Raw genomic sequence first — 15191 nt, forward strand, 5'->3', positions numbered from 1 at the left:
TATCTGAAATGGTTTGTACCTCTGCTTTGGTAGAAAATCTGTTTTAAGTACAGCAGTGGTCCCAAGACTAATTTCACTTATGCCACTTGCTCCTGTGAATCAGAAGCAATTTCACTAGAGTCAGAGAAGTTACAGTCATTTGGTCCTACTGTAAATGAAATTGGAATCAAGCCTTAAGTCTCCCCAAGCAAGTTTGTGATGGCTCAAGCCTTTGTTTTACTTTGAAAATACTACTACTAATAATTAGACAGTTACAGCTGATCTTAAAATGTACATTCACTTTTTTGCTGCTACAAGAACATTAAAACCCCAGCCTGGCTATTCTGTGGTATTGTAATGCCTGTTCCATCCATTCCCTTTCAAATGGCAATGGCGCCTGCGTGCAACACAGCGATGAACTCCTCCATTAGCTCCTCTTGCCCTTAATGTCTTTCCTGCCTGTGGAACTAATCTAACTGTGCTAGTCCTAGTACTACACAATTAGTTTAGTGTAACAGTCATCAAAATGTACCGTGTACATTAACAATGAGTGCTGTTGATCAGCATAGATTTCTAGGAGCATGGTTTGTTATTGATTACTCTAATTATAAAGATTCAATATCTGAGTGTAAAAGACACTCCATTTAAATGATGGTAGTACCCATAACAGCATCCCCAGTCATGATCTTTATGCTATTAGTATACTGCTTCATATAATTCAATTAAGAACTAACTTTGGAGATCCCACCCCACTCCTGAACTTGGACAGGGCCTCTCTTGCATGCCTTTTCAAAGTCCTGTGGTGGGTCTGACTTCATTGACCTCTATTTTCACCCCATCTTTCATAGAAATCACTTTTGATTTTTTTTTTTTTACTTACTTTACATACTGTGGTGAATGGAGATAACTGTGTATATGAATGTCGTTTTTTTTAATTGTCTACGATAGCTTACGCATTTTAGGAGAGTTCCGGTACTCATTTACTAAGATTTAATCAATTTGTTAATTGAATTTTCAATCCCTCCCACCACAAGCGAGTCAGCTCCAAAGAGCGCTTACTGTGCATTTGGGACATTTCTGTCATACGCTTCTCTTTGTTCATCTGTCGCCAGAGGTTCTTGCTCAGTAATGATGTTTTGAGAGAAATAGTAATTTTGTTGGTCTGGATTTATTAGAAAAGGAAAAAGTATAATGTTTACACTTGAAAGAAACTGTAAGCTTTCATCTTTTCACTTAATAATTGAACAAAACACTAAAAGCAACTAGGAGTAAGCATTTCTTAGAATGCAATTATATTATTCACCTGGTTTAAAAATGTTTGCTATTTAAAATAAAAAAAGTCTGTTTGTTGTGACTTTACAAAAAATCTAAAAAAATTAAGTAGCTAAATAAAACAATGGCATAAAAATATAGAAAGAAAAAAAAAAAAGAAGAATTAAAAAAGCAGCTTCTCCTCACTAGACTAGCTAGAAGCTCCAGATGGCAGGAGCTACTTCTTCAAGACTGGGCTGTAATTGCAACCATAAAAGAGGAAATCTGAAATGAGCTTTCACACATTTGCATGCAGCCATTATCTTCCAAACTATGGAAAGAAACAGTCTTGTGGCTGGCTGAGAAGCACCTCACACACCTCCTCTCTCTTGTTCTGAATGGTGTTTGTGTCAGTCTACAGCTGTGTATGGTATTATGTCTTATAATCCTGCATCACTTCTATTCTATCCAGTCATATCTAATGTAGAAAATTAGTTTCCAGTGAAAGTAATATGTAGTGCTTTTATGATATTTGTGTGCAATATCCCCTCTTCCATTGAGGATATTTGATGTAAAGGAAACAAACTCAGTTCCACAATAAAATACAAAAGTGGTAAAGTGGTGTTGACATGTTTCTTGTCTTTGTGTATGTATGTATTTTTAAGTTTTTCCCTTCCTTCAATCATAACTACCTACTATATGGGTTTTTTTTTCTCAAAAGATCAATGACTATTTAAATGCGATAAGAACCAATTTCTATTTAGAAACTGGAAAATAAATGCAGAAGATAACTTTTATCTCTTGTGGTGTAAAACATTACCATGACGTACCATGACGTGGCTTCTTTCTGTTGTTCTCATTTCTGTATCCCTCAGCAGCATGAGAAAACACCTCATTTTCAGTAAGTACACTTTCAAGGCGCTGTGTCAGAGATGATACCCAATAAAGTGACATCAAACTGAGCCCACCCTGGCTTGGAAGAGGTCTTTTCCAAAGCTGTTCCAGTTTAACAAGAGTGCACAACTTGCCTTCAGTGGACATGGACCCTTCCTGACCACCACTGCCCAGTAATCCCAGTGAGAGGGGATAGAGTATCTGGGGAAGCTGGGCTCTCAGTTTAGTTTTTTTACTTTATGAACATCAGACTTTTCCTCTACTGCTGTTAAAGGGACGCTGTAAGATCAGGCTTTCTGCTTTTGTAGTTTTGCTTGCCACTGCAATGCCTGCTGTGGTGAGGTGCAGCAGTCAACGCTTATGTATTTTAGCTTGGGGAGATGGTAATGACATGAAAGCAGGTAAAGGCTGGGCAGCAGGGAGCAAGGGGTGCTCACCCTCAGGAGAAGCAGTGGCCCTGAAGGATCTCCTTCACCCTCAAACAGCAGTCTTTTTTTGTGGGCCCTTATGCATCTCCAATGTCTAAGGTTTCACTTGTAATTTCTAATGACATTAATAAATGCTGTGCTTGGCTTGAGTTGGGCCGAGCATGGCAAAGTAGATTAAAACGAAGACCAGATGAGGGGAGGCAACTGCTGCAGGTCTTACATCTCAAGTATAATCCTGTGTATGTGTACATCAAGGTTTTTTGAACTGTTGTTGTAGAGTAGCTTGATGCTACTTAAAATATATTAAAATGATTGTGCAAAGCAGACCAGGTCAGCTTCAACCCCAATTATTCACCTGCAGCTGCAGGGTGAAGTTCTGGATTTGCACAGGTGGGACCACCCATGGTACCTGTGGATAGGGGCAAGCCAGCCTGGTCTGTAGCATTTGGCCTGCTGCTTCCAGATGCCAAATGAAAGCTCCTTTCTTCAACACAGCTGCTGAGGAGGAGAAATTTTATTTCCACTAGTGTTGTTAATGAACAAATTCAGTCAGCTTATGAACTATTTAAGATGGCATGGGAAAATGACAGTCCCTCAGACCTTTTTGGTCCATCTAAAATGACGGATCTGTCTTGTGGCATCCAAGACTTAGAGACTCTTTAGTACTAATTTCTAGTGTTCTGTGGTCGAGAGGAAATTGTAGCTTTTCATGGTTCCTAGGATGGGGTGAAAAGAGGTGTCCAGGGGTCTCTTGAGTAATAGCCATAGTGACACCTCATAGATTCAGCTCATTCCCAGCACTGCAGAAAAGCTCCTTGGCTTCCTAGAGGGTGTCTCTGGGCACGTGGTACTTCTGCTACATGAGCATTGCCCATGTCCTTCACTCAGCAAACCGTTTTTGACCACTGTCTACTGTTGTGGTCCCTACTTTCATCTCCCACAGACACAACCAGTCCACACTCACATGAAGGCCCTAGGGCATTGTCCTCTGCTGTGCTGCGTGTGCTTTCTTCAGATTCAGCCCAAAACCACCAGAGGCTGAGTAATGCCGAGTGCCCACAGCTTACAGGGGACTTGCGGTTTTCCACTGCATGCTCAGCATCATTTCCACCAGAAATTAAATACTTACGAGAACTAAAGAACTAAATCAGCAAACACTGTAGTCTGCACGAGCTCTGTTTGCTGGTGATGTAGCTGCTTCTCTGCAGTTCAACACCTCCAGTGTTACCAGCCCCAGTGTGAATAGCTGGCAAGGTGGGGCTGGAGGTTGACTGTGTATCTGCTGCCAGCTTCACTGCCAAAACAATTGCATGCCATGATTTACAGATCGTACTGCAGCTCGGCCCATCACCTGTGCTTGTGAATTACAGAGAGGTTAAGTGAAATAGATGGAAATTATGTCCCAATACAGCCAAAGCTAAATATACATCGCAATATCTATATACACTGAAGTTACACCCTGTATAACTGTTAAGGTCCAGAAATTAATTTTGACTGAGCTTTTACAAACCTCATGTTATTTCAGCCCAGCTGTGTTACTTTCTCAGCTTGAAGAGTTGAAGGTAGACTGAGCCACTGAGCCACTTACATACTTAATATGAACCCGCCAGAGTACAAGTCAGTACTTCCAGGAAGAGTTTACAGTTTCCAAAGATGTAATTATAGCAGCAGTTACCATGTGTAATGACCAGAACAGGCTCGAAAGTTTCTTTCCCAATTCATTTAAGGGAGGAACTGTCAGGATTTGCGACAAACAAGATATACTGAAAGTTGAATTTTGTCCTCATAATCTAATGTGCTCGTCAATGGGGCTCTAATGCTATTTCTGTGCCTGGGGCATCTGCAATTCAGAATGGGTTGAATGGACTTGAGTTTATCAGAAAGGTTTAAGAGCAGCAACAGAGTTAGTACTATGCAATTGCTAGCTGAGTTCAGTGACAACTTTGTGATCACTGAAAGATATATATATTTCCATGGGGAGACTGACCCAGACTAGATGGTACAGTTTCCTACCACGTTCAGTATCTTAAGTTACTCTTGAATTAATGTTTAGTCACTGATTCTTGACTTACACTTCATTCTCCACAGTTTTATTTTGAAAGAGTCACTGTCAAGTTGTTTGTCACTTATGACAGCAGTAGTTTCTCTTCTACAATCAAAGAGCCTTGTCCTCATCTCAACATTTTCTACCACTAAATTTCAGGGAAGGTAAATTTAACTTTACTTTCCATGAATGTGCTCAAATACTCACTCGAAATACATTTTTGAAGGTTCAGTTGTAGTTTCTACATGAACAGCCCCAGCAAAACCAGCAGCAGTACTTGCAGAATCACATGCTGCTCAGCGGACCACATCTTGCATCCCTCAAAGTCAAGGGTGCAACAATTCCCTATTGTAACTATGACTTCAGCTTCCTGAGGAGGTGGGGGAAAAGAGGACACTTGCTAACCTGTGACCCGGGCTGCCTTCTGCCTGTCTCAGCCGCACAGTGACGGCTGCTCAGGTCAGAAACCCCCCTGCAGCAGTCAATCTTCATCTGCAGCTGGGGTAGGTCATTGTCCTGGTTCCACAGTTTTAGGGTGACCAGAAAGCCCTGGGACAGGCAGGCAAGCAACTGGGACAAGCCACTGGGGGAGGGAGCAGGTGCTTGAAGCTGTGGGAAGGCGCTCAATACAAGCGCTGTGTGTAGGTCACAGCAGCATCTGACCAGGTCTGAGAGCAACCAGTAACCCTATCTTGGCAAGGTCAGGTGTTATCATAAATAGGGCCCATCTGTGCAAGGCTTCAGGCAACATTTATCTGAGCTGCAAGGGAATAAATATGTAATTTTCCTCCTGTGAATAATGGATAATGATCTTCAGTGCTCTGCGGGTAGTGTTCTGCCAGTGACACTTGTGGGAGGAAGAGTTACATATTTGCTTGCCTAATCAGCAGCGCATTTGGTGTCTGCCATGGATTTGAATTGGGAAGATGCTTTTTGAATTGAAAGGAAGAGCTTTAACCTTTGAAGTGCTGTTTTTTTCTCCTAATGGCAGCTGAATTCACGCCAACATGTCAAACAGGCTTTGCTTTTGTACTGGTTTCTGTTTCTTTTGGCAAGTATTGTTGAGAGAAGGGTCTCTCCCATGCCTGGGGAAACACGGGAGAGCTGTTAACACTGCCTACCATGTGCTAGTCTGGCAATGCTGCACCATAAGCTTTAGTGCAGGCAGGTATTATTTAGGTTGCTGGTCACCTTGTTTGCATGCTCAGCTCAGTGACTGTGCGTGCAAATGTATTGCTCCTAGCACTGAGATTTTCCTCTGCCTTTAGTTATACAGACACCAAGATAATGAGTAGGGAAATTATTCAAAGACTTTCACGAAGAAAGATGCACTCCTGTGATTTAGAAATATACCGACAAGGGAGAAAATGTAATAGCTTTAATGCAAATCGCAGCTGTAGTCACAAGTGAAAACAGGATGTGAAGGAACATTTCTAGGAAAGGTGATCCAAAAAACAGGAGATTGTGTTACTACCAAGAAAGATTTTGGTCTGTCCCCTCCAGGAAATATTTTGCCAGTCCCATCCACATACAGAAAGGTCTAGGCAGCTGTCTGAAACAGTGCAGCAAGGAGCAGCAACATTTCAAAAAGCTTGAGAGTGTCCTAGCGAGGAAGTGCTCAGTGGGTTGTGAGCTTGCATTGAATGAGTACCAGGGCGCAGGACTGGATGAACTCAGAAGCTTTTTGTCTTTGTAGAGTACAGAAGTATTTTTTTTTTTATATGCATATATACACACATCTACATACTTCCCTTCGCATCAGAGCTCATGTTTAAGCAGCAGCAGATCAAAAGCTGCTGTATGACTTCTCTGCCCTCCTTCTAAATGTGCCTAGCTGCATCACAGAGGGTGATGGCTATCACAGGAGTGCACACAAAGCTGTGAGCATCCAGACAGAAGGGCTTTTGACTGCCTGGGACCCAGTTTCACTCCTAGGTGTTGGTACAAGTGTTCTTCACACTTTTTTTTTAAGAGTAATCCAGCAAGCAGCTGAAAAACAGGTTGTGTGTGCAACATGATTTATGCAAGGCGGCAAACAGTCAAGTCTTACTTTTCCTGGAGTGGGAAGGAGAAAAGCAGGTAAGTCAAGCTGAGTTAGTTGATACTCTCGATTTTTCATGCTGCTGCATTTGTGGTGAACAGCTACCATTGCTGTCTCCCTTAGGAAGCTGAGCACATGCCTGAACAGCGTTGGTCTGTGAATTACCCCATCTCACAATTTGTCTGTCTTACTGTTGACCTTGCTCAAAGCTAGCAGGTAGGAAAGAGCACCAAGGAGGAGAGTACCTTCCTCCTTTCCCTCCAGCTTCAGTTGCTAATTCATGTTTCCAGTCTCCTCTTGAGACTGAGCTGTGTCCAGGGGCCTCAAACCTCAGGGTGCCCGAGTGTTTGGTATCCTGGGCTGCTTGCTGTCCACAGACCCAGGGGCACTTCGCTGTCTGAGATGGGGGTGTGGGGCAAAGAGACATGGCCAGCCTCCTTGGAGAAGGGGAAGAAATAAATGTGAGATGATATACAGCAGGAACTCAAAGGGGATCAAGGGTCAGGTCAAAGGGGAAGCAGTGATAAGGACTGCTGCAGAATTCAAGAAGGTGCAGGTAGGCTTGTGGGAAATGTGATGATTTGCTAGGTAAGAAAACATTGGGTTGGCAGAAGCTGGTTGCTATTGAGTGAGAGAATGGCGAGACCTGGGGTGGGGAGAAGCAAGATGGAGGCTACTGGACCATACAGAAATACTCAGCTAGGGCATGAGAGAGAGGGAAGAAGGGCCGTGGTGTGCAGGTGGCTCAGCCGGTGGAAGTGTCAGAAGTGGTTTCTCACTCAGGATGATACTGAGGGGACAGATAAATGAGGGCTTGGCAAGACTTTTGGCTCCTTAAGCCACAAATGGTTTGGACCCTCTGCTGCAGGTCTTGGGTTTGGTGTCCTTTACTTGGCCCCAGAAATCTGCTTTGCTGCCTGCAAAGCATTTGGCAGGGAAACCCCACTCTCCCAAGGGCAGAGGGGGATATGGGAGGAGATTCGGGAGAAGGCAGAGAAAGGTTGTAGGCTTTGAAGTGGACTAAAAGCATTCAAATCCACAGAGCCTGAAGCAAGGAGGCAACCTGTAATATTCATTAACAGGCTACTCAGAGCTTAGAGGATTTTCTTCTCCTATTGCTGTAATATTTAAGTCTAAATAAATGGAAACGGGGGTTAGTTGTGGGGGAAGGGAAGCGTGCTCTGTGAGAGAGCGGCATGCATGGCAGCTGGCAGCTTGCTGGAGCTCAATTAGCATTATTAGCCTGGTGCATCTACCGAGGAGAGTGAGGGAGGGTGGAGGTGGGGCCAGAGACAGGCTCCTTGTGCTGCCAAGAAACAGATGCTAACAAGAAACAAGAAGCAATGTGGCAGTGCCCACTGTGGCCTAGCCAAATAGTGTCTCATAAGCAACATGATCAGCAGCTGCAGTGGCCAGAGGCCATGTGTCAGCAAGGAAGGTCTTAAAACTGTGGTGGTGTAGAGAACATCCCAGAAGGGAGAGGCGGTGTCTGTAGAGACAAGCTGAGAAAGGAATCAGGATGCAGGAGTGATTGTAAACCTTTGGAGATACAGCCCATATTCTGACACTGAAGAACTGAAGTATGTGGTCAGGGAAGGGATGCTTCATTCTCCTGTGGCTGGACTAGGAGTGACGACCTCTTTAAAGCCACCACTTCTAAGGAAATTGTCTTTAAGAGCATGTTTGGCCTCCTACTCTCCCTTAAGGCTCCCTAACTTCTAGTAATCAGAAAGCAGTTAGACCAAGAAAGAGGAGAAAGACTTCAAGAGACTTGAGAAAAGTTGCCCAAGAAAGCCCACTGCTGATTTAGTTAGTCAAGCCACAAAATCATCCACTTAACCCGGAGACAGCACTCTCCTACTGCAGTACGGGAGAAACTATGGTACTTGCTGAAAAGACGAGGTGAAGGACCTTACTGTCAAGTTCTTGGATGTGAAAGAGCAATCAGGCTCTGAGTGCATTTGCTGGGAATAAGAGAGGTATTTGGTGCATGCTTTCCTACACTTCAAACAAGTTCACTTTGCAGATTCGCAGCATGTTCTCACTGGATTTACAGTGAGTTTGTGATGTGAGTTTTACCACTGTAAGACTAGACAGGTGCATGATAAAACTGGAAATGCTTATCAGACCCTGTGGTGAAGCACAGTGAGACAACACGTGTTGCCATAACAAGCAGCAATACAGCAGGGCTGTTGCTAGGGTGTTCCTGTTTTCAATGAACTTGCCCTGCCATGAGCTGCATAAAGTCGCTGGCTGCAGCTGATGAGATTCAGCAATGACAGGGAATGTAAGCAGGGATGGATGCTGATGCATTCCACAAGCAATGCACTAAGATCCTTTCCTCCCTTGCTGTTTCCTTGTGCCAATAGCCACATTGTTTTACCAATCTGAAGAATGGGGCATGCGACCGTGTACACAGCTGAGACAAGAAGAGAATTAGGTCAAAACCCCCATGAAACAGCACCCAGAATATACAAGGAAACTGCACTGCAGTTGAGGCTCCTGGGTGTGTGCCGAGGTGATTGTGCGTGTTTCTCTACTGACCTTAAAAATGGAGCAGAGCAGCACTAGGAAAGTCAGAAATTTCTAACTTCCTTACAGGGAAGGCACATCTGACTGCCTGTACAAGCGCTAACTCACTAGGCTGAAATTCTTTAAAAGTAGTTTTAAAAACAGTCTAAAGTTAGGCTCCCAACTCCATATATAGTAGCCTGAATTTTCCAGATGGGTTGGGAAAGAAAAAAGCAATCAATATACATTAATCCTCTTCGTGTCTGAAGTTCAGAGTAACCAAGGCATTCTTTCCTGTGACAAACTCCTACTGAAACAACTTGTGTTTGAAATTCTTCCCTCTTCTTTTGTTCCTTCCACCCTCTACACCTTTCATCACAGGCAAGCTTCTTCTTATGCCTTTGTTTCTTTGTGCTGTCTCCATCCCACCCCCTGCCTGGCTCATGGCAGGAGAAAAATATATCATATACAGGGTGAAGACTTCTAAACCACATGTGCTTTACTTCAGCAAACAGGCAAAATGGGAAAAGTTTAATTTGCATATAGCAGTCACATATAGTCACACTTGCAGCAGGATTGAAGTGAAATATTAATAATGGTGATCATTTCAGTTCAACGACAGAGGAATGCGTACCATTACAGTAGTCTTTGAGTTCCAGTGCTAAGCAGATGCTTCAGCTAGCTTCCTAGCTTCCATTTCCTGCTTAGCCTTTTCTCTCAATTCCGTTTCTCTCTCAATGAGAAGTGCTTGTTCTTGTTCCCACTCCTTTAGCTTCTGCTCATGTTTTGCAATGTCTTCCACTTCACATGCTGGCAGCTTTTCCTTGACAAGTTGGGTGGTCAGGGTTAACAGGCTTTCAGATTCAACCTTGTCAAGTGAATGCAGCTTAGAGCACAGCTCCTGTCATAAAAAGGCATTCGGTGGGGAGTGAGAACGAGAGAGCCAGTCAGTCACAAAATAGTCAGCCACAAAATACATCACTATTAACAACCAATACATCGCTGTTTGAATCTAACTATTAGGCAGGCCATACAGGCAAAGTGTTTCAACTCTAGTAGCTGGTACCATTTTTTGAAATTCTAACCTCTAGAATAATTTTTTTGAGCAATAAATCTAAACCAATGAAGTTTCATTTTTATTAACCATTGAAATTATCTTTATTTTTCCAAGTTCAGTTATCTGGTATTAACAAAGATCAGCTGACCAGTCAACTATAATAAATATAATCTAAACACCTTACCTCAAAACCGAATGAACAATTTGCTCCACACTGCCTGCATTAGTATCCCTCTCAACAGATGCACATCACTTTAAATGCTCTCTTGCTAATGGCATACTAAGTAACTCCCATGATTTTTCTTCCCAACAGTTACTGTGATCTGACGCTTGACTATGCTTACACAGACTGTACAATAGCACTAAAGCAAGGGATATTTTTTCAGGGATATTCTACACTGAAACTAAGAGCAGAGCTTCAGTAAGAAACTGTGCAGTATTTCTTTCTTGAGCTTTACTTATCTAGATTTCATGCAGCATAAAAATGTTAATTCATTTAAGATGATGAATCATCCAGTGATACTATTTCTGGCTTTCTGGAATCTTTAGCCTGATGGCTCACTAACAATCTGATTAATTGCCTTAAAAGTGCAGATACACAACCAAGAAGGAGTCTCCTAGAGGAGAAAGATGACATGGCACTGGCAGATTCTTTAGCCCTTGCTCACTCATTAGGTAGCAACACATTTTCCTGACTCTTCTTTTAAATAAAACATTTTACTGAGCCCAACACTTGCAGAAATATTTAAAGTAAGTACGTGTCCTAAAGAAAGGTAAGGTACATCCGTGCTGCTTTCCCAGGCCCTTTGAATAAAGCCTATTGTTTTGCATTGCAGGATGACGGAAAGAAGATATGGGGATCATTCACCTCCAAACAAAATGGCAATTCTGGGGCCATGCAGATATCCGGACTTCTACTTCCAGTTATGACTGCAAGGTTATACACTGTGCCGCGGGTGCACAGTGTTCCTCTGACCCCAGCCCACACTGGCAATAACCTGCAAAGGCACTGGCCCTCAGCTCCTGTCTTGAGGGTCTGCCTTGTTCTTACGCAGGAAACTCTGATATCCCCTCTGAGGCCTCTCTACTTCTCTCTGCCTTAGCCAACACAACTACCGGCTTTGTTGTGTTTTGCCAGACCCTTGAAGGTTTGAACTGGACAGACAGCAGACAGACTCTTTGAAATGCTATGCATGTAGGTCTGAGGGGCTTGGGTATTTGGCTGTTTGTCTTCTCATTTTATGATAAAAAATGAAAACAAACCCAACAGCTTTGAAGCTAATGGACTAAAACAGTACTCTAATATTTAGAAGTATTCGTCTGTTTTGTTTGAGATGTCAGTATGTATGCAATGCATCAGTGAGAAACATGAAGAGACCATACAGCTTGGGTCTGGGGAAGGAACCTGACAACTATACGCATGTTTACAGATTAGATATTCAGTTTAAACATAACTGGTTTAGATCCTTCAGACTCTCCCTACTAAGCACTACCAAGGATGTACTGAAAAAGGGGTTTATGCACTGAACCTAAGCAGTATGAAATTGAAATACAGAAAGGCACAAACTGGAAGCTAGCAGGACTTGTCTCCTAAGCCACTGCTGGTACCACTGAACTCCTGGAATCTTCCCCGCTCTGCTGAGACACATTAGTGAAACTAGTTTAGGAGAGCAGCAGGCTCTTATGCCCTGCAGGTACCGAAAGGGCACATTCTTAAGTGGCTAAATCATTAATTTTTATAAGCAGTCTCCAGGGCTCTGCATGCAGACAGTTAGAGAAGGAGCACTGCTTTTAGAGAGGGTGTTCCCAGCATTTATGTGACTAATGCTTGCCCACTGATCATTGACACAGACGGAAGGAATTGCCTGAGGAACACTGTGAGCCTCAGCATACGAGACCTGAAAACAGGTAATTACAACACAAATGACAATGTCAGACAGAGAGTCTAAGTTACAGCTCTAAAGGCTTTACCTGGAAAGAGCTAAATGCCCTCAAGTCCTGTTTGTTTTAGTGGAAGCGAAGGATGTGCTGCCTCTCACACACAGTATCTGTTAGGCTGACGTGGCTTTTTCAGGTACTTTCACAAATCGTTGTTCTGAAGGTTGGTATGAGACATGAAGTCCAAGTATGTGTATAAAAGCCATGCAGAACAAGCTACAGTTCTAGACAGGAACTGTATGTCTGCAACAAATCCACACGCTTTTCCTCACATAGCCAGGTGTATGATTTGTGAAAGAACTGAGCAAGCAGGAGACATAAGCAATTGGTTTTGAGCTCAAGGTGAAAGACTGGGACATGCTGGCTAATGCGGGACTGGATAAAGCACAAACAAAGTGTTTTCAGCAGCAGAAGTGCAAATCCTGTGTTGGGTTTACATCACATGAGGGGCAGATGATCTGTGCTGGGACAGCACAACATCACCAGGTTGCTTCAGAGCTGACACCCTCCCTCAAGCTTGTACGGATTTCTAGTGAACTTCTCTGCTCTGTGAACTATGCCCACAAGTGTCCAGGGGTTCAGCTGGGAAGACTGGCTGGTGCTGGCCTAACGGATTTGAGAGAAGAGTCTGAGAGCTCTTTCAGGCTCAGCTGAAATGGCATTCTGACTTGAGAGTTCATTTTCTCATCCAGACAACTAGAAATTGTGGCTTATTTACATATAAATTACTGTTGGATGCCTAGACTTCAGGAGGGCTATGTCTTTCTTACAGTCAGACTCTTCTGGCGAGAGCTTAGAGCTCAGCATTGGGACTGCAGTTTGTTGGCTCAAAGTCAGGGCACTCACTGCCACACCAGGGAATGCCTGAACTGGGGTTAATTATGGAACTTGTGGAAAGGTTGAGGTGAGAAGAAAACTACCCTCTTGGCACTAAACTGTCCCCAATTTGACATTTAGGCCTTGTTTTGAGCAAACTGCGTAATTTTCTTCAAGGCTAGACAACAGCTAGACAATGACAGACTCATAAAAATGTCTCACTCCCTCCTTCAAAGGGCACTTGTGTTTACCTAATTCACTGTAATTCATCCAGGCATGAACTATCACATGCTGAGCACCCACTGATTCCCAAACACTTTAATTAAAAAGTTCTAAGTGCCTACAAAGCAATTTTAGTATCTAAAGATTAGTGGCAAATAATTTATGTAAATAAAAATTAGAGAAAGCAAAGGTGTGTGTATGTGAGGTGAAACCATTGGAAACTAGTCTTTTAACTTCTGAAATTTCTTTAGAACAACAATAGTCTGTATCCAGAGTAACTGTCCAAGGTCATGACAGCAACAATGAAAAGTGATGGGCTATGGAAAGAGTATGGCTCCTGGAACTATAAGCCAGATTAGTTTCAACCTGGGGTATTTGATTTTTACCACAGCACAAATCAGAGATAATACAATAAAATGAACTCATTATATAGCTGTGCCCTAATGAACAACTGTTTGTGTTTCATATTGTTATCATCAGCATGATGACCTAAAGATAAAAAGGAGGCAATACAGGCCTTACTTAATTCCCAGGCTGAAAGTATAGGATGCAATGTTCCTACTTAATCAACACAAATGGACAATAAATTCAGGATGGTCTCATGCCTATTACAATTTATTTTAATGAGCAACAGCCCACACAAGGTCAGATAATGGATCTCTAATGACATACCACTTTCGCAAACAGGATTGGATTTATCATTTTGATGTATGAAAAGTGAAGATAAAATCCCAGCAGACAAAAGACAAGTGGCCTTGAGCATTTATGTCTTTGTAAGCTGCTGCTTCCTCTTTGAAGAATTGAAAATACAAGGTGACATCAGTTTCAAAAATGCCAGGTAGGACCCCTAATGCCCTGAAGGGGTGTCAGTCTACTAGCCATAATAAGTCAGAATATATATTTTCTAGTACATATTATGGAGATCTACTACAGCTTAGAATATTTAGATAAATGAAACCCTCTTACCTTGAATCGGCTGTAGTACTCAGGTGCTTTAGACTGCTCTGTTTCTTCTGATTCTGCACACTGTGACTTCTGCTCTAATTCCTTGACTTCAGCTGATTCTGGACCAGGTTTTGCTTCAAGGACAGACTGCAAAATGGTCTCCAGAGCATCAATCTGAACAATCACATTTGTCTTTGTTAGCATTAACAGTTTAGAGATACAACCTGAGTAACACTGCTGTCACGTTTACAAACAACTTCATCAGTTACAATGTATTTTGAGATGACTTCTGTGTATAATAAAAAGAAAACCAAATTCTTCAAGGAAATGGGACTTATTCTTGGAAGAATTTTATACTGTACTTTTGGACCTTTGAGGTTGGACATTAAATCTCTGCAACAGAACAACTCCACCAATCCCTGCCAACAGTAAAACTCCCCATGACTCAGATGCTGACTGGTATTTGCAGAGCTGTCAGGCATTAGGCTAATGTCTCCTCTTGGCCTGATATCTGGCCATAAATACTAACGCTAAATGGTAGTCACAGTGGTGATAACAGCACTAGCATGATACACAATCACAGATACATCTAAATAAGGTATTATTATGGAACGTTTGACCAATATAATCTCTAACAGATCATCTCAATACCTCTTTGGTGAAAAGAAGCAGGGAAATCACCTGTTCAGCAAAGAACATTCATTCCTATCATTAGTTTGATAATTTAACAGGAAAAATGCTAATGTAGGCATATAATATATTGGTATAGGTGTATTTTTAATCTGTGACACCTCTGTTCTGTTCATGCTTTTGTCTTTTGAGGTAGTAAGAGAACAATCCTCTCCTAATCTAATTGCAGTTGTATCAAATGAACACATTAGCTTCACTAAGGGACTTGGTAAATCATTTCTGTATGTATTACTGATACAAAACATGGAACTGCTATATGGATGCTGCTGATGTTTCGGGAATAACATAATCTCCATAACTGGAATTATTGGATGCAGGTTGCCTGCATTTTAAAGTTCAGCTTTCACAAATGCAAAGAGCTGTTATCCTTTCATG

At 42.4% G+C, this 15191-nt stretch overlaps 1 protein-coding gene across 2 annotated transcripts in view; it reads right to left on the reverse strand.

The window, feature by feature from the left end:
• Positions 1-9646: 9646 nt before the first annotated feature.
• MRPS27 (mitochondrial ribosomal protein S27) overlaps positions 9647-15191 on the reverse strand; it is a 48130-nt gene continuing 42585 nt past the window's right edge. For both annotated transcript variants that reach the window (XM_052775703.1, XM_052775704.1), the window contains exons 10-11: positions 14148-14300; positions 9647-10049 (exon numbers count right to left, since the gene is read on the reverse strand). In XM_052775703.1, the coding sequence (XP_052631663.1) occupies positions 9810-10049; positions 14148-14300 (393 nt within the window). In that variant the 3' untranslated portion in view covers positions 9647-9809. The remainder of the gene's footprint in view (positions 10050-14147; positions 14301-15191) is intronic.

Source organism: Harpia harpyja, chromosome Z, assembly GCF_026419915.1.
Source record: "Harpia harpyja isolate bHarHar1 chromosome Z, bHarHar1 primary haplotype, whole genome shotgun sequence".
Classification (NCBI taxonomy): Eukaryota; Metazoa; Chordata; class Aves; order Accipitriformes; family Accipitridae; genus Harpia; species Harpia harpyja.